At 49.5% G+C, this 18,336-nt stretch overlaps 1 protein-coding gene across 5 annotated transcripts; it reads left to right on the top strand.

The window, feature by feature from the left end:
* Positions 1-515: 515 nt before the first annotated feature.
* On the top strand, positions 516-17,842 carry ATF7IP2 (activating transcription factor 7 interacting protein 2). Of its 5 annotated transcripts, none has more exons than XM_077317009.1 (12): positions 516-678; positions 4,646-4,709; positions 7,777-8,314; positions 9,060-9,184; positions 10,995-11,126; positions 12,324-12,395; positions 12,521-12,660; positions 13,534-13,595; positions 14,133-14,197; positions 14,900-14,942; positions 15,712-15,791; positions 16,756-17,842. In XM_077317009.1, exons 1-12 carry the CDS (start codon positions 548-550, stop codon positions 17,155-17,157), a joined length of 1,854 nt encoding a protein of 617 aa, XP_077173124.1. In that variant the 5' UTR covers positions 516-547; the 3' UTR covers positions 17,158-17,842. The 5 variants fall into 5 exon arrangements, with proteins under 5 accessions (XP_077173124.1, XP_077173123.1, XP_077173122.1 ...); XM_077317008.1 differs by having other exon boundaries at positions 15,709-15,791; XM_077317007.1 differs by having other exon boundaries at positions 15,706-15,791.
* Positions 17,843-18,336: the final 494 nt, after the last annotated feature.

Below are 18,336 nucleotides of genomic sequence, written 5' to 3'. Positions count from 1 at the left end.
ATACTAAAATGCTATCATAAAGTTTCCTCGCAGCCTTATTATTATTAAAATGCATTACCATTATTATTATTATTATTATTATTATCAACATATTATTCAAATGCCTTCTGAAATTTCCTCACAGCCCTATCATTAGTAAAAGGCATTATTATTATCATTAAGATATTTAAATATTATTAAAATGCCTTCAGAATGTTCCCTCACAGCCCGCCCTCTGTTTCCCCTCAGAAAAAAAAAAAGCGGGCTAAGACAGAGCCGGCTTCCATCAGCCTCTGATTGGCCCGCGAGAGAGAAACCCCGCCCCTCCCCGTCTTGCACCACCCCGGCTTCTGATAGGGCAGAGGGCCGCTTCACGTGACCGCGCGGCGCCGGCCGCGTCGCTTTCCCCGCCTCCCTCTCCCACCGTCGCGGTCCCGATTGGCTAGGAGCCTCCGGCTCCAGCCAATGAGAGGCCAAAGGAGCCGTCCCTTCGCTCCTCGGTTGGCCCGCCCAGCGCCGATAACCCTTCCGCAAGTGGCCTTTCCGCAGCCTGAGGCGGCTGCTGCGCATGCGCGTTGTCCCTCTCGCCGCGTTTAGTTCCGACTCGCCCCCCTCCCCCGCTCCCGGTCTCTCTTCCAACGGCGGTGGAACCTTCGGGGCGGCGGGGCAGCTCCCGCGCCTGCGCAGACGGCGCCTGGGGTGAGTGAGGGGCGCTTGGGGCACGCGGGGGGGGGGCAGGGGCCCAAACTCTCCCTGCAGGGGCCATGGGGGACGGCCCCGCCCACTTCCCAGTCCTTTGGGGAAATAGGGGGGTCTCTTGGGGGCAGAGCAATTGAAATGCAGCGCAGAAGCATCTGTGCGCCTGATTTAGCAGTCTGCGCCGCCTTTTGAGTGCCCTGCAATAGATATTCTGCGTATATATATATAGATTGCATTGATATATATGCAAAGTATGTGTAATTCCAGGTGAAATGCATGGTCTGTGTGTGCAAGAAGGTGGTGTTTTCTATAGAAGCAGAGCTGCTTTTCTAAATGCAATGCAAAAAAATGCTGATTTTCTAAATGCAATGCAAGAATATGTTCCCCAGAGTGTGTTTTTTAATACATGTATTTTGTGGGTATATATATATACATATACACAAACACAAAGTATGTGTAATTCTATTTATTTATTTAATTTATAGACTGCTCTCCCCGGAGGCTCAGGGCGATATACATGGAACATACGAATGATACATTTAACTAGCAATAACACACGAATAACCATACAATAATATGAATAACCGGTAGTTGTAACAATAAGCAGATGAAATCCCTTCTATATATGTAGATGGCGTTATGTTTTCAATAGAGGCATAACATTTTTTATTGCACTGTGATATTATGCACGTGTTGGGTGTGCTTTTAATGCTTTCTGATTTTTTTCCAATTAAATATATGCAGAGTGTGTGTAATTCCATGTGAGATGCGTTCTGTACATGTGCAGGTGTTTTTTCTATAGAAGGATAGCAGTTTTGTGATGCGGAAGGAGAATATGCAGGTGCAAGTGTGTTTTTAATACCTGTGATTTTAAAAAAATATGCTAAATACGTTTAATTCAAGATGAAATGCTTAACATATATGTGTAGGGGGTTAGGTTTTCTATAGAAGCATAACCTTTTTAAATGAAATGTGATAATGCACAGGCGCGAGTGTGGTTTTAATACGTGTGTTTTGTTCTTTTAAACAAAATATATGCAAACTACGTATAATTCTATCCAAAATACAAGGTACATGTGTGCATGGGGTTATGGTTTTAATAATAATAATAATTATTATTTTTATAATAGTCTGCTCTTGGCTCAGGGCAGGTAGCAAGAAGTATACGAGTATTTGATTACATGGAGAACAGTTTTTAAATGTTTTAGGTAGAAGCATAATGAATTGTTAATGTAGTGTCTGAATATGGAGCATAAGAATGCTCATAATGCGTGTATTTCATATCTATTGTGATCTTTGTTATGTGCAATAAATGTGTGTGTGTGTGATGAATGTGAATTGTATAATTGTGAAGGCTCAAGGGGGTGGCAGGTGACAGTGGATGAGCGATTGGGATGTGAGTGTCCTGCATCGTGCAGGGGGTTGGACTAGATGACCCAGGAGGTCCTTTCCAACTCTATGATTCTAAATTCCGTCTAAACATCCGGAAGAAGTTCCTGACAGTCAGAGCGGTTTCTCAGTGGAACAGGCTTCCTCGGGAGGTGGTAGGTTCTCCATCTTTGGAAGTTTTTAAACAGAGGCTGGAGAGCCATCTGATGGAGAGGCTGATTCTGTGAAGGCTCAAGGGGGTGGCACGTGACAGTGGATGAGCATTGGGATGTGAGTGTCCTGTACAGTACCGGTGTTGGACTAGATGACCCAGGAGGTCCCTTCCAACTCTGATTCTGTGTTACAAATGTGCATGTTGGCCTGAATGAGCAGAAAAAAAGTCTGCCTTTAGAGGCACTTTTAAGACCAGCCAAGTTTTATTTAAGGTATAAGCTTGTGTGCATGCACACCTTTAAGATCAACCAAGTTTAATTCTAGATCTAACCTTTTGCTTGCATGCACACTTCTTGTTAAACCCTTGTTGATTTATCAATGAATCAGACGTGGCGTTTTTGCAAAGGAAATGCATTGAAAAAGAAATACAAAGTTCAGAATGTTTCTTGCGGAAACTGAATCAGTAGGTAATGCACAGATCAATATACCCCCCAAATCCCACACACACAGGCACCTATCAACAGAACTGCTGCAGAGAGATGAGGCAGGCTATTCTGGTTTCCAGGTGAAAACCCCCTTTCCCAGGTGCAAGTCCTACAGCCCTCTGTAGCAGATCCAAGGCCTGTTTCCTTTCTCGTGATCCACTCCATTTCCGTTCTCCCCAGGGAACACTTAGACTACACAGAGGTCAAACTCTCAACAGATCAAAGAAATACAGACAAGGAACATAACAAAACAAAGACAAGCAACATTCACACCTCCCCGGGTCAGGTTCCCCCAACAAATGGCCAGAGCCCCCCCCCCCTTTGCTAATGACAACTCATTGAAAGTTTCCAGAGAACCAGGGATCAAACAACAAGCAGATCCTAACACTTTTGAGAACATCCCAGTTCTGGGTATGTTTTTATGTGCATGCACACTTCCTCAGATACAATGAAGTGAGAAATGCTGTATGTTTACACAGTGAAAGCTGGATGCATGTGCTTGCGTGTACTGACTTTTATATAGGCTTTTGAAATGCAAATAATAAGAATCACACAATCTGTATTAAAATTGCCTGTATAGAACACATGTGTTTGTAATTGTTACGTAGAGGGGATGTTGCACTGAACATAATTTTATTTAAAATGTTAGGTGGCTTGCAACACAGATAAAACACACGTAAAATAAAGCATTTAAACCACAAAAACGACTACTAGTTTCTGGTATTAAAGACTTTTCTGCTGTGACACTTAACCAAAAGCAGCCCTGAACAAAACCAGGCATAATAAAACCAGAGTCTAGGAGCACCTTTAAGACCAACAAAGATTTATTCAGGGCGTGAGCTTCCGAGTGCAAGTCTGAGGAAGAGTGCTTGCACTTCAAAGCTCACACCCTGAATAAATCTTTGTTGGTCTTAAAGGTGCTACTGGACTCTGATTTTATTGTGCTGCTTCAGACCAACACGGCTACCCATTTGTATCTATATTCCCTGAGTATAATAAGAGATTTGTTCGCAAAGTTGCATGGTTTTATGGTCTCTGTTTTATTGCTCATATTTGTTTTAGCAACCTTTAAATTATTTGCCTTGATGTAGATCTTATGTATATATACTATACTATACCTTTTATCCAGTTCATGGTGACACAACATTATACTCCACTTTGTATTGGTCTAAATCACCGTGAATAAAGAATGTTGTCGTCGTCAATATGAGGTCCCTGTGAGTTAGCTGCAACTTGTAAACAAAAATAAAAAGAGTGTCAAAGTGCATTTGGTTTGCATCCCTTCTTTATAAGGGGTTGATTCTGCGTCCGTAGATTGGCAGAGGAACACAAAGGCTGAAGTCTCTTTCTCAACTCTTGTTTTTAGTTTTAAATAAACATGTTTGCAGTTGAGAGAGACGTTATCTCTGCAGTCTACCAATCCGCCGTTTTAGGAGCATAAGAGAAGCCAAGCCGGATCAGGCCAGTGACTCCTTCAGTCCAACACGCTGTGTGACACAGTGGCCAAAATCCAGGGGCCATCAGTAGGTCCAACAGCAGGGCCAGAACGCCAAAACAAAGCATCCATGACAGCATTTTTGAAATTGGAAAAGTACCTAAATTAATCTTACAGAAACTTCCAGGAGAGCATGACGGAATGCTTTCTTTCCTCAAAAAAAACATTTTATCAAAATCCAATTTAAATTTTTAGAATCTCGATTTTTAAAAAAAGCAACATTAATTTTTATCCCTCCGAGTTAGAGTTGTATTTTAATTGCAAGGATGCCTCCGAATTCAGTTCCTGGATAAAAACAGTACGAAGTACCATAAATGTAATTTCCCCTTTTCTCCTTGTTTTCGCAGAAGGAATGTGTTTGTATATAAAGCATAACTGATAAGTTTATGTATCACTTTTCTGCCTCGTTCAGTGTGGGTCATGAGACAAAATGATTGTTTTGTAGAGCACGTGACGCGAACGGAAGCAGAGAAGTGAACAGAATGGAAGCGGAGAACAAGGAAAGCCAGGTAATTATATTTTATTAAATGAGGGATAAATAGATATTCTTCCTTTTTCCTTCTCGGGGTCTCTGACACCCTGGGTCAGTTCCGGACAGATCTTGAGTCCACCACAAGTTAGCTAGATATGGGAACAAAAACTCCCAAAGAAAGCCTGTGATGTCTTAGGATACAGATATCGCTATCCTGGGCAAATGGATTTGATAGCCAGTCATAGAATCATAGGTGTGAAACCCCTAGAGGCCATGTAGTCTAACCCCTTGCTCAAGGCAAGATCAGGTTAGAGTATCCCTGGCTAGTGTTTTATTCATTTCACTGTTGGGCTACTTCTACGGGGGGCGGGATTCTAATATCCAGCTGGTATCTTTCCGCCAGAACTTTAAATCCATTCTTGTGAGTCCTCTCTGCTGCTAATGGCAATCACTCCCTGACCCGCTCCACGTGATAGTTGTAGTTGTAGTTGTAGTTGTGATAGTTGTAGTTGTGAGATAAAAAATAAGTCCCCGGAAAAGTCAGTAAGATAGCATTGTGTAGGGTTCATTTGTGCTGATGCTGACCTGGCTACAATAAGAGCATACTCTCCTGGTCCACGCATGGTGTGCAATCATCTCCTGACCTTTCAACATTGGACAATAGGGCTTGTAGTTAACAATGTATCGTTAACAATGAATCAGCATATAGCTGCGCATAAACCAGCCTTATATAAATGCACATGAGGAAGGTAATTTTTATGTTTCAGTGAAAACCGGACTCTCAAGGGGATCAAGAGAGTCGGCTGGACCAACCCATTGTGTGTGTGTGTGTGTGTCTTATTCCTACAGCATTAAACATAACAGCACATAAATCTCAGAATGGCTCAATATCTCTGCGGTTCAAAATTATGCCATCAGCCATGCTTTTCGGCCGATATTCCCGAACACAACCATGTTGTGGCTTGCCCCCTGTAGTCCGAACCCAGGGGCAAATTCCTTGCCAAGTTATTACCCAACTCATGCCCTATTTCCGATTTTGACAAACTCACCTGCCTGTTATCAGATGGTCGACCCCTCTGTTTCATGCAGGGTGGCAATTTTCGCTTTGGCCGCCAGGAACATCCGAGCCAAAACATTTGTACAGGTGTCTCCGCCTTTACACACCAATTTTTAAAATCTTATTGTGGCTCAGTAGCCCATGTTTGCAGTTTTATGTATGTAATACTGGAGGAATATCGTTTTATTTGCATTTGTACCCTACTGTTGTAATTGTGATGCAGTGGCCTTTGGCTACATACATACGTACTCCTACAGCGTTGTTAAAACATGAGGTAGTTTTTGAGAGAGGTCTGGGTGAGATCAAACGGCCAGCAAGGGATGTTAATTGGAGGGGGGAAATCAAGGCAAAAGGAGTCCCAGAAGAATAATTAATGTGTTATTCGGTCAAGGTCAAAGGAAAAGTGTATTCAGAGAGCCAGTTCCTCCCATTAATGGCCAATAAATAATTACGTGGAATGTTGAGTCATTTTAAAAGTGATATTTTCTTGTTCTAATTGAAAGTAGTAAAAATGAGAGAAGTCTCTGACTTGTGCGTAAATCTAAGAACAGAGTTGCAAAGTCTCCTATAATGTTGTCATTCTGTGGGAAAGCAGAAAATTATTTGGCTAAGTTTGTGAGCCCAGTTCTTTTAAAAAGGTATTTGTACCTGCTTCCAGGAGAGCCTGTTTGGTGTAGCGGTTAGGAGTGGAGACTTGTAATCTGACATGCCAAGTTTGATTCTGCACTCCCCCACATAGAGCCAGCTGGGTGACCTTCGGCTCGCCACGGCACTGATAAAGCTGTTCTGACTGAGCAACGATATCAGGGCTCTCTCAGCCTCACCCACCCCACAGGGTGTCTGTTGTGCAGAGAGGAAAACGACCGGAAGCCGCTTTGAGACTCCTTCGGGTAGAGAAAAGCGGCATATAAGAACCAAATCTTCTTCTTCCCGGATCCATGGGGATCCCAAAGCTTCCATTGGATCTTTACAACAACCCTGGGAGGTAGACTCGTTTGACAGTGTGGGAGGCATCCCTAGCAGAGTATGGATTCGAACGTGGATCACACAGAGCCTAGCCCAGAACCCCGGCCATTACGCTATGTTGGTTTTCTTTGCAGGACAGTTTTTCAGATTGAATCACCACTTGGAAATAGATAAGCAGGGTCACTTGAGATTCTCCGGCAGCATCCATGAAACCCAAGTGACCCCTGTGGGTGTGCCTTGGCAGTACATTAGACTCTTGCATTTGGAAACGTAGAGTTGGAAGGGGTACCAGCGGGTCATCTAGTCTAGCCGTGTGTTTAGTGCAGGTGCTGTGCGTAAATCTAAGAACAGAGTTTTTAAGACAGAGCTTTAAACATTTTAAATGTATAGCATGAAAATCTGAAAGATTCCCCCCCCCCCTGATAGGGCATGTGGTTTTCTCTGCACATATAGCATTCAGTTTTCCCTTTGGAAATTTCATGGGCTCTCTGAAAACAACTCTGCTGAAATTCTTTTGGAAGGATTGGACTCTGTTTCAAGGCAAGGTTGTGTTCTGAGGATTTATTTCCACATTTTTTTCCACCCGTTTGAAAGATCTGGAGATTTTGAAAAGTCCCTGGGGGGGGGGGAAACCCTTTGCCATAGATTTTTCTAGCTGAGAAATCTGTCCAGATAGCTTACGGTTCAGCGGTTTGCAACTCTCCCTTGCTTTATTTGGTGCCGGGCACATTTGCAATTTAGCCGGTGGAAAACGAAAACCTTTCTGCTTCCAAGAGTCCATAAATATGCTAATCAAAGCACTTTTGTCTGCCAGCTATGCTCCAAACAATGCTTCTGATGTCGTTGGGTTTGATAGGAAAGTGTCCTTGTCCACTGCAGTTCTTCCTAAAATTTCCAGATATTTTATGTATCGGTGTGGGACGCCAGCAACTGCACAGCTTAATATAATACTGGGTTGGGCCTGCGACATATTCTCCAGGCTACAAGTTTAGAAGAATGGTGCAAGGGAGCGTAAGCAGCTGCAAGCGGGAGCGTGCGTGTCTGGCTGTCGTTTCAAGATGCGTTTTATTTATGTCTCTAGGGTTTAAAAAAGGACCCAGAAACGAACGTCCGAAAGCCATGGCGCGCCAGGAAGACCATGAACCCGAGCAGCCGGAAGCAAGTGGAAACATTGAAAAACCTGAACGGACTCGGCAGGGCCGGGAGCAGCAGCGCCTACGGCGTGGGCGATTACGTGCAGCTGAAAATGATCGAAAGGGAGCGCGTAGATTACAGCTCTTCCAAAGGGACGGAGCCCGGCCTCGAATCGAAAGAAGCGTCGGCCAAGGAGCCAGTCGCCAAGCTGGTGGTTAATTCCGAAATCAGCATCTATAACGACACTCCAGGGGTCGGGAAGTCCAGGGGCCTTCCCTATAACGGCTGCAGCACGGACACCACCGTGAAACCGTTTCTGAGTGCCGGCTCTTTGCGGGACCTGCTCTGTACCTTTGTGTATGACAAGGAGCCCCGTTCTCCAGCCTCGACGCCGGCGGAAGAGCGTTTGTGTTCCAGACCAGCCGGTCGGACTGTGGGCCGTTCCGGAGAACAGGCCGCCTCGCTCACCGCTTTTAGCGGCTCTGGTAAGAGGGCGGAAGGAAGAAACGCCTGGAAGTCCAGCTGCATTAAAACAAGGACACGACTACCCCCAGTCCCGGGAAGGAAATCAATTTAACAAGTCCCCGAAACAGGCCTAAAGCCTCGGAACTCTGGCGGACCATCTAAAGCAGGGGTGGCCCAACCGCGGCTCTCCAGATGTCCATGGACTACAACTCCCATGAGCCCCTGCAAACGTGCATGGTGATTGTAGTGCATGGACATCTGGAGAGTCACAGTCTGCCCTAGATCCCGTGCTTTTAGCAATGCAGCCCAACGTCACATTAGCCTTCTTAGCTGCCGTGTTGACATAGATTTTGGAAGACAGCAGCGTGTCTCTGCTTTGTACCAAAGGTGGATTTGGGGCCTGCTTCTTGTGTGGTGCTGCTTTCGATCCTTGGTGCAGTGGGACGTGCGTGTGGGTGGGCAGATCCTTTGCGCAGTGTGTGTTTGGGAAAGAAGCTCCAGGTGAAAATGGGTTGCTTCCAGTGGGCTGGATCCAGACCAAGTGGGCATTTCCCCCCACCAGCATCCCCCCCCCTGCTTGCCCTTCCCCAGGGGTCCTCGGGAACAGCTTTTCATGGGCTCCAGTGTGGGGAGATTTGGGAACGGCCCGGATCCAGCACGTGTCCCCGGAAACGGGCTCTCAGAGGGCCTTAATCCCACGGAGATGAGCTGTCGGCCGTTGAAAGGCATTGCCGTGATTCTTGGCGAATCCTTTTTGTCTTGAAGGTTCGAGAGAGGGGAGAAGTTCCGGGGGTAAAGAAGAGGCCGGCTGTACACCCATTGCGTCACTCGACAAGGCCGGAACCGCTGCCGCCTCGCCGTCGGACAAAAGCCGGTCGGGTCTGGAAAAGGTAAGCCAGCTCGGCTTGACCGGGACGTTTGGGGCTCTGAAAGTTAGCGGCTGTCGTGGTGTCCGGGGGCTTCTCTCCAAAGGTCGTGCTTGCTTGGCCGTGACAAAACCCAAAGGAAAGAGGGGGCCGAAACCCGACAGCCATCCCAGAGGGGGCCTCTCTCGGCCCTCTCTCCATGTGCTCTGAAGCCATCTGGACGCCGTTCCCCCCGTCCTTAATGACCTGCTGTTTTTGTTTTGATAGCCTGCTTCAAGCCCTCGCAGGGCTGGGAAACTCTGCAGGTAATGCCGCTGCTGGGCAGGGACGTGGCTGGTGTGGCATGCCTGTGTCTGTGGGGTGGGTGGCGTTTCCCTGTTCAAATCGAACCTCCCGGTGCCAGGTTTCGGTGCTTCCTTCCTTGCGTCTCTGCTTTGGATGACAAGCATGCCCCTCCCGTGCCGGAGCTCACGGCGAGGAAGAGCCTGCTTTAAAAAACGTACTTGTTTGCGTCAGGAATCAGAGTGGGGGGTGTTCAGAGAGCAGTGCCACAGGGCTAGAGTCGTGTGAAATCAGTACTTTAGCAAAACAGAAGTATGGACACGGCACATTGAATGGCACAAGGATCGTGTGGTTGGATCCTGGTGTCCACAAAGCTGCCCCCAGTAGCAGAGACCGCAGACCCTATTCATTTATCTGGGTACCATTTTTAGCCCCTGATTCCCTGAAACCAGACTCGAATAATGTCGCAAACACAACACGGTGGAGGCCGTTGAAAGGGCCGCCTAGTCACGGCCTCCTGTTGAGAGGCGGCTTGCCCTGGCCTGCCTCTCTGTAGCAGCCCTGGATTTCCTGGGTGGTCTTCTGTCCAGCTACTAAGCAGGGCCGACAGTGCTCAGCGTCCAAAGCCTGATGTTGTCGAGCCAAGCTGCACTCCCCGGTGACGCGTGTGGAGCCTTTCCCGTCAGAGAAGGCAGTGCCTGTCTTGGGGAGCCGGGGGTGTTTCCGCTCACAAGAGAAGTGATTTTTTGAGACCCACCAAATCTCCCTTTCCGTGTCGTGAGATTTTTGGCATTTTTGACGCATGGGATCCCAATCCATTTCAGAAACACATTTTTTTTTGTGAAACACAGAACGGAGTCACTGCTGAAGAGTAGTTATACATGGTGATATTAATCTTAGTTAGACCCCTACAAATGTGGATATTATAGGACCATTTTTGGGATTGAACCACACGGACAAAAATATCACCAGAGACTCAGTTGTTGTTGTTCTCTGTAGTTTCATCCCCCGTGGAGAATACAATTAGAGAAGATTGAGTTAATTAACAATATTGAGAGCATCACTGATGAAGATCTCGAAAGCAGACTATACTCGGGAATCCGTTTTGAAGTTGTTTCGAACGCTGGAATAAATCTTTTCGCCATCGCCAGCTTGAGACTTTTTTCCTTCTGTTCAATGGCGTCTGACGCGTCTTCACCTGCCACTTTGATTCAAAGCAGGCAGCGGGGAAGACGGTGAGAAGGTCTCGGAGTCACGTCGTGTGGAAAAGACTAAAAAGGCAGGGAAGAGAAACTAGGCCACAACAGAGGAATTGGTTTGCAGGCAAAAGTACATCAACTGTTGCAAAAATTGCGTGAGATACAGTGTGATTCCCGGAAAACCCACAGGCCAGTGGGAATCATGTGCTGAAGTCCAAAATTTCAAAGTACCATTTCCTCGGATGGCTTCGAAAGCTGTGCCTGGGAAGTACAAACCCCCCCAATGAGATCCTTCCTGATTTTCCAAGTGTAAAATTCTGTGTGCTGCTGTCCCCCTCCCCAATGTGTCGTAGGTCAGGTGTTTAATTCAGAGCCACGTAGACACTTTGGTGGGACGCCTGGACCACAGGCTGCAAGAGCTGAGCGAAAGGATCGACCACGCGCAGTGCCTGCGGAAGCACGAAGAGATAACGAACCGGATCACGGTAAGGCGGCTGGCTTCGGGTTCCTCCGGCCTAGGATGGCATTTCGGTGCAGCAGTGTATTGATAATGGGTGGGGCAGGCAAGGAGTCTGTATTTGTCGCAGGGCGTGTGTGTCGTGTGGCCAGACATCACCCGAGCATCACCCTCAGAAGAGCCCTGCAGGGTCAGGCCAAGGAGGGTCCCTCCAGTCCAGCCTCCCGTCTCCCCCAGGGGCCAGCCAGTTCCTCTGCAGGGCCAGTAACAGGGCAGAGAGGCCGAGGCCTTCCCCTGAGAAGACCCTCAGAAGAACCCTGCTGGGTCAGGCCAGGGAGGGTCCCTCCAGTCCAGCCTCCCGTCTCACCCAGGGGCCAGCCAGTTCCTCTGCAGGGCCAGCCACAGGGCAGAGAGGCCGAGGCCTTCCCCTGAGAAGACCCTCAGAAGAGCCCTGCTGGGTCAGGCCAGGGAGGGTCCCTCCAGTCCAGCCTCCCGTCTCACCCAGGGGCCAGCCAGTTCCTCTGCAGGGCCAGCCACAGGGGCAGAGAGGCCGAGGCCTTCCCCTGAGAAGACCCTCAGAAGAGCCCTGCTGGGTCAGGCCAGGGAGGGTCCCTCCAGTCCAGCCTCCCGTCTCCCCCAGGGGCCAGCCAGTTCCTCTGCAGGGCCAGCCACAGGGCAGAGAGGTCAAGGCCTTCCCCTGATAAGACCCTCAGAAGAGCCCTGCTGGGTCAGGCCAGGGAGGGTCCCTCCAGTCCAGCCTCCCGTCTCACCCAGGGGCCAGCCAGTTCCTCTGCAGGGCCAGCCACAGGGCAGAGAGGCCGAGGCCTTCCCCTGAGAAGACCCTCAGAAGAGCCCTGCTGGGTCAGGCCAGGGAGGGTCCCTCCTGTCCAGCATCCCGTCTCACCCAGGGGCCAGCCAGTTCCTCTGCAGGGCCAGCCATGGGGCAGAGAGGCTGAATCTGTCTAATCCCCATCACTGCATCCCGTGGCAGCAAAGTCCTTGTTTTAATCACTCTCTGTGAAAAGTAGTAATTTTTTTTGTCTGTCCCGAATCTTCTGCCCATCAGCTCCATGGTCAGCCCTTAAGTTCTAGTATTTTGGGGGAGGGAGGAAAAGTCCCTTGGGTCCACTCTGCCCACCCCATACGTCTTTTTGTAGACCTCTGTCATGTCCCCCCCCCTCCCCAGTTGGGATGGATCTAACCACATCTTTCTTTTTCTGTACAGAGGAAAATATCTCGGCTGGACAGGCACGTGAATTCTATAGCTGACCTCCAAAAGGCTCAGTTGTCAAAAACGGTAAGTTATCTACAAAACAACAATCTCTTTGAGATCATTGTTTTGCTCTTTGTGGCCACCAAAGAGTCTGCTCCTTGGGAATTCGGCGGGGCGCTGACAGAAGGTACCTTCCCTCCCCCCCCCAGGTGAATCTTCAAGATGCGAGACCAAAAACGACCATATTAAACACGACCCGTCCCCTTCCTAGCCACGCAGACAGCCAGTCTGTACCAGCGAAACGTCGGTCGGGGCAGCCTGGCGAAGTTCCTGCCAAAACCGCCAGAAGGTAGGTGGGTCTTCCTGGACTTCAGCCGGGTTGCAAAGAAAAAGCAGCAGCAGCTGGCCGTGGCGGGGTGGTGCCGTGGGGCAGGGCTGTGGGTTCCCTGGTGGGAACGTAGAGCCTCAGCTTGGCAGGAAAGGCAGACCAGGGGATCGTGGGCCAGTCATTCCCAGGGCCCCGGTGGGGCATAGAGGGGGCCAGGGCTGAGGCGTAAGGGGTTGGCGATGGTCGCAGCCTCACAGGCATTGCTTTGCCAGAAGGCAGCCTGGGTGCCTGACTTGTTCAGCAGCAGAGCCCTGCTGGGTCAGGCCAGGGAAGGTCCATCCAGTCCAGCCTCCCGTCTCACCCAGGGGCCAGCCAGTTCCTCTGCAGGGCCAGCCACAGGGCAGGGAGGCCGAGGTGTGGTGGTGTTGGTGATAGTGGTGTAGTATCAGCAGTTGTCATGGCACCTCCCATTCTAGCCGGGAGCTCTGATCAGCTCTGGTCTCAAAGTCTGACTTTCTCTCCTTTCCCTGCTCAGGAATGCCTTTGAAGCTCCCTGGCTTATCTCTCGCCCTTGGGAGTGTGAAGCTTCCCCGGCCTTCTCTGGATTCATGGGGGGGGGGGGGTTGCAGAGTTGGTTTGTGGTGTTTCCTGAACTCTCTGTGTGATCTCTGTGTTGATGAGAAGTTTTCACACCCCTGCTTTTTGTGATTTACAGTGTTTACACACACACACACACAGAAATCCCGAAAAGCACCAGAATTCTCAGGGAGCGTAAAAATAATTTACAGGCAAAGCAAACCAGACGTTTAGTGGGGCAGGGAGGGACCTGCCTGCTTTCTGTGCCTGCCAAATAATTTGTTTTTTTTATTCTTTCCCCCTCTTTTTTCTGGTCAGTTCTGCCAAGGAAACATGCCTCAGTATGGAGACCTCTGGTGACCAAGGCGGGAATTCAACAGGTATAGAGACTCTTAAGATTTGTGTTTTACATTTATTTTAAGACACTCGTACGTCTTCAGTCCTGCTATCAAACCCTAGTTGACCCCAGTTCCCTGCTGAGCGAGCTTCGATTGAGGCACTTTCCCCAGCTTCCCTTCCAGAAATCCATTCAGGGGCTTCAACTTCCGAGCACGATTAACTTGGGTTTTGTACAGGTAGATTCCTGCTCAGTCAGAACAGCTCTTATCAATGCTGCGACTCGCCCAAGGTCACCCAGCTGGCTGCATGTGGGGGAGCGGGGAATCAAACCCGGCTCACCAGATTAGAAGTCGGCACTCTTAACTATCACACTAAGCTGAAGTACATCAATAAACGCCTTTAACACTCCCTGCCTCAACGGATGATTGTGTCTTGAAACCATGCCGTTCTGTATGTTGACCTGGTCGCAGGTACAGCCAGTTGGCTTCTGCCAGGTGTTCCACCTGCAGGCAGCGAGGAGCCTCTGGACGACCCCTCCCTGAGGGTGTGACAGTAACGCTTCTCTCCTTTTCCCACAGCTGCTCCACCGAAGAAAGCCCCGTCCAACGCACACATCTCAGCGGAAGCCCCGATCCCACCTAAGGTTGGTGTTAAACAGGGCTGTTCCTTCCGTTCTGCTTTGTCCTTTGCCCAAACTGTTGTTGTTGTCGTTGTGGCTTCTTTAATTTATAGCCTGCCCTCCTGGTGACCCACCTCCAAGATGTGTGCCTCATTTATTTTAAAAAATCAATAACACCCTTAAAATAATCTTCTCCTGCCCAGTCCTTTTAAACGGGAGATGCCGGGGATTGAATTGGGGACCTTCTGGACTGTGAAGCCTCTGAGCCACGGCAACTCCCCACAGTCCCCTTCCAGCGACCTTGGACCGGTCATTCTCCCACATCGAGGGCCGCTTAGAGGAGAATATGGAGGAGGAGAACAAGGATCTCATTGGGGGGAAGGAGGGATAAAAACCCCAGCGCCCCTCCTAGGATCCGGGTGCGTCTTCTTGGCCACACCCTTCAGGGTTTGGTTGCTATTTTAGCCCAACGTTGCTAATAAAACATCAAACATTATTATTTTTAAAAGAAAAGAGATAAACAAGAATTGAGGCACGTTTATATCAAAGGAAGTAGGATTATGGCACAGCGTACAATATAATAGAAAAGGACACGTTAAGAAGCAACAGAGTTCTTGTCACCTTGTCGTTTCTCCAGTCTTAATAGCAATGAAGGTCCTGCCGTGTGTTCACCGCTATATTCCGACGTTCTTAAGCTCGTCGCGTTGTACATCTTCTCTTTTGCAGGCCAAATTCCTGATTGACTTAACGGAGGAGGAAGATAATGCAGGTGAAGGCGAGTTTGGGCTTTTCTACTCATTTCAGGCCTCGGCCAGAGCCCTGCCAGAAGAGCTCACCCGTGCAGGCCCCGCGGGGCCCTGATCTCACTGGCTCGAGTATTCCACCAGGCCGGGCCAATGCCCATTACCGGTGTCAGCATAGCTTAATTTTGCCACTGCGGTTTTGAAGCAACATTGTGTGTTTTCCTAAGCCAGCAGAGAGGGGTGGGAAGTGCCCCCCTCCCATCACGGCTGCCAGAGGAGCCAGGGTGAAATGCAAAATGGCCGCCCCAGGAGGCGGAGCTGAATGGAGCTCCTCCTTCCTCTCACCTCCTGGGAAGAAGGGAAGTGTGAGGGGGATACTGAGGAAAGCCCAGGTGCTCCTCGGTCCAGCGGGAAACAGTTTCATTTTAATCCCAGGCCTCTCCACACTGGGGCCTAGCTGCCTTTCAAAAAGCTCAGAGGGCAGCAGGGACAGTGCGGGCGAACGCCAGGCGCTTCTGAGGACCACGTTGGAGAAACGCTGTTCTGAAAGTTTTCTCTTTGCTGTTGCTGCGGGTCGTAGTTTCCCAGCACTCCTCTGACACGGGCCATGATTTTATGTGGATTTATGTATTCCCTGATGAGGCGATTTATCTCTGTAGTTAGGGGCACTTTGCGCCGTGCGGAAGGAAGCACGGCACACGGGTAATTCTGGGGAGTGGTGCACCTGACAAAATGTCTTTGTGTCCCTCATTAACGGTACTTTTTTTCTTTTGGGACGTGATGAAAAAGAAGCAGAGGTCTCGGTGAAAGCTAACCCACCCTCGGAAAGCACCGCACCTGACCCCCCCCAGCCGACGATACAGCCGCCGGAGGAGGTATTCAATTTTAGTACCAGTTCTCTTGTCCCAGTCCAGGGGTTCCATTCTGGTCTGCCAGTGCGGACAGATTGTGCCCTGGATGTCCGCTCTGCCAAAATTAAAACGTGCAATAAGCAATCTTTTTTTTAAAGTTTTTTAAGTTCCAGTGTCTAAGCCTGGTTTTACCAAGGCGATAACTTGAGAGGCATGTCTTTTTATATGCCTATAACACCAGGGGGGAAAAGTAGGTGTGAATATTTATTTATTTGCTTTGCCCTCCTCTCCCAGTAAAGACGACAGTCCCTGATATCAGGGCTCTCTCAGCCTCACCCACCCCACAGGGTGTCTGTTGTGGGGAGAGGATTGGGAAGGCGACTGTAAGCCGCTTTGAGACTCCTTAGGTAGGGAAAAGCGGCATATAAGAACCAACTCTTCTTCTTCTAATAATAATTTGTCCAGCTGCCTTAGTGAATCATGTCACACTCCTGTGTAGAGAAGCTGGGTTTTCTTATACTCTGCTTTTCACTCCCCGAAAGAGACCCCCAAAGCGGCTTCCAAACCTCTTTCCCTTCCTCTCCCGAAAACAGACACCCTACAAGGTAGGCCGTGTGAGAGCAGCTCTAAGAGAACTGCGGCTAGCCCAAAGTCTCCCAGCTGGCTGCAGGTGGAGGAGGAGTGGGGAGCCAAACCCGGCTCCCCAGAGTAGAGTTGGCCACTCTTTGACCACTATACCAAGCTGCCTCTCAGCAGTAGCGAATCCACGTCAGGCCTTGCGACCGTGAATGAGCCCTTCGACACCCGAGATCCACGAGGCTTTGCAAAAAGTCTGTTTGCCGCAGCAGCGTCTTGGAGAGCAGATCCTTCTGAACGCTTCTGGCCCGCTTCCCCCAAAACATGCCAGTTCGGGTTCGAAAGGCGGTTGCCCCTTTGGGCCGCCAGCCTGGCAAGCCGAACTTAACCGACAACATTTCTGCCCCTCTAGAGCCCCGCGCCGTTTCCCCACCTCCCTCCGCTGCCGGAGGTCAGCCTGCCGCCTCTGCCCGCGAACAGCTTCCGAGACACCCTCCCGCCCCAGAAGCTGGAGCTGTCCGTGGCCCAGGTGCAGAACCCCAAAGGCATCGCCCTCCAGTGGAACGTCCGGGAAGTGGACCCCAGGTGCGCCCCCATCGAGAGCTTCCACCTGTTCATCTGCCTGGAGAGCCAGAGGACGGGCACGCGGTCGTCCTGGATCAAGACCAACGAAATCAAGGCCATGCCTCTGCCCATGGCGTGCTCCTTGTCCCAGTTCACCGCCTCCGGCCGGTGCTACTTCGCCATGCAGTCCAAGGATGTTTTCGGACGCTTTGGGCCCTTCTGCGATATCCAGTCGATTTCAGCCAGATAATTTTTATCGGCGGACACCGCGTCGCCCCCGGCGATGTTTTGGCAGAAACCGGCATACCGCACCCCATTTTGCACTTACCTCTGGACTGGCGCTCTGCAAAGTGTTCGCCCTCTTTTAGAGGTTTCCTCGTTCGCCACACAGCCCGCCCATCCGGTCTGCGTGTTGGGAAAGTATTTGGATTTGACGTATCTGTTAAGCGTTTGATGCCGTTTCCGTTCCCTGCCCGGTGGAGATTTCCTCCGAGAGCATCCATGCGCGGAATAACCCGCTTCTTCTAGTTGTGTTTCCAGCTTCGTTTCCCCAGCGGGCGCTACGATGACCAAAGCATCGCCTGGATTCTTATTCCGCCTCTTAAGAAACAGGTTAAAAGAAAACTCGAGTGCCTTTTTACCCTGGGACCCACACGCACATGGATGCGATCAAGAATGTGCCTTTCTCCCAAAAATGATGTCCATTTCAACGTTGATTTAGTGGCACGGCCAGTAAGGTGCTCTCCCTTGAAGCCGTCACACTCCCCGTGGACTCTTCCTGGCAGGCCTCATGTTTCTGACCTGATGCCATTTAGAGAGAGACAATGTGTGTGTGTGTGTGTTTTTTTACATGTCTATAGCAAGAATGTTTTGCCATGTCCCTACATTTGATTGGAAACTGTTTTGGCACAGGGTGATAAATCTTTTTGAGTTTATGGTTCCTGTTGTACAGCTGCCTGCAAGCTTTTCCAACATCATGAGTCTCATTCTTAAAACGGTTTGGTTCTCCCCCTCCCCCATAAGCATTTAGGTGTGCTGGCAGGATCAGAGAGTTAAATTCCTGAGTCAGTGCCATCTCCACTGGCTGTGTACAGTTCGGATAGCGCTGATAATTCCCTTGGGCAGAGCCCCCTCTGTCTGTCCAGGCACCATGGGCTGGTGAGAAGTCCAAATCATGTCAGCATGTTTCCCCTTTTTCACCTTCAAGACCAGGTGGGCCGACGTCCCAAGCCTTGCAGGCATTAAGCGGGTCCCATCCAGTTGTTATAACACGTTTGCCTTTATTTAAGCGGTCAGATTATGTAACTGTGTGTAAAAACGGGCTATGCGTATGTACATATACATACTATTTTACATAAATATAAACTCGGAAGTATAAAACGACCCAGCCAAGCCTAGTTGGTCTTTTTCAGAGAGGCGGAAATCCTCG

Source organism: Paroedura picta, chromosome 17 (genome assembly GCF_049243985.1).
Source record: "Paroedura picta isolate Pp20150507F chromosome 17, Ppicta_v3.0, whole genome shotgun sequence".
In the NCBI taxonomy this organism is placed as follows: domain Eukaryota; kingdom Metazoa; phylum Chordata; class Lepidosauria; order Squamata; family Gekkonidae; genus Paroedura; species Paroedura picta.
The sequence above is the reverse complement of the archived record's forward strand: the minus strand, read 5'-3'. Positions and strand labels throughout refer to the sequence as shown.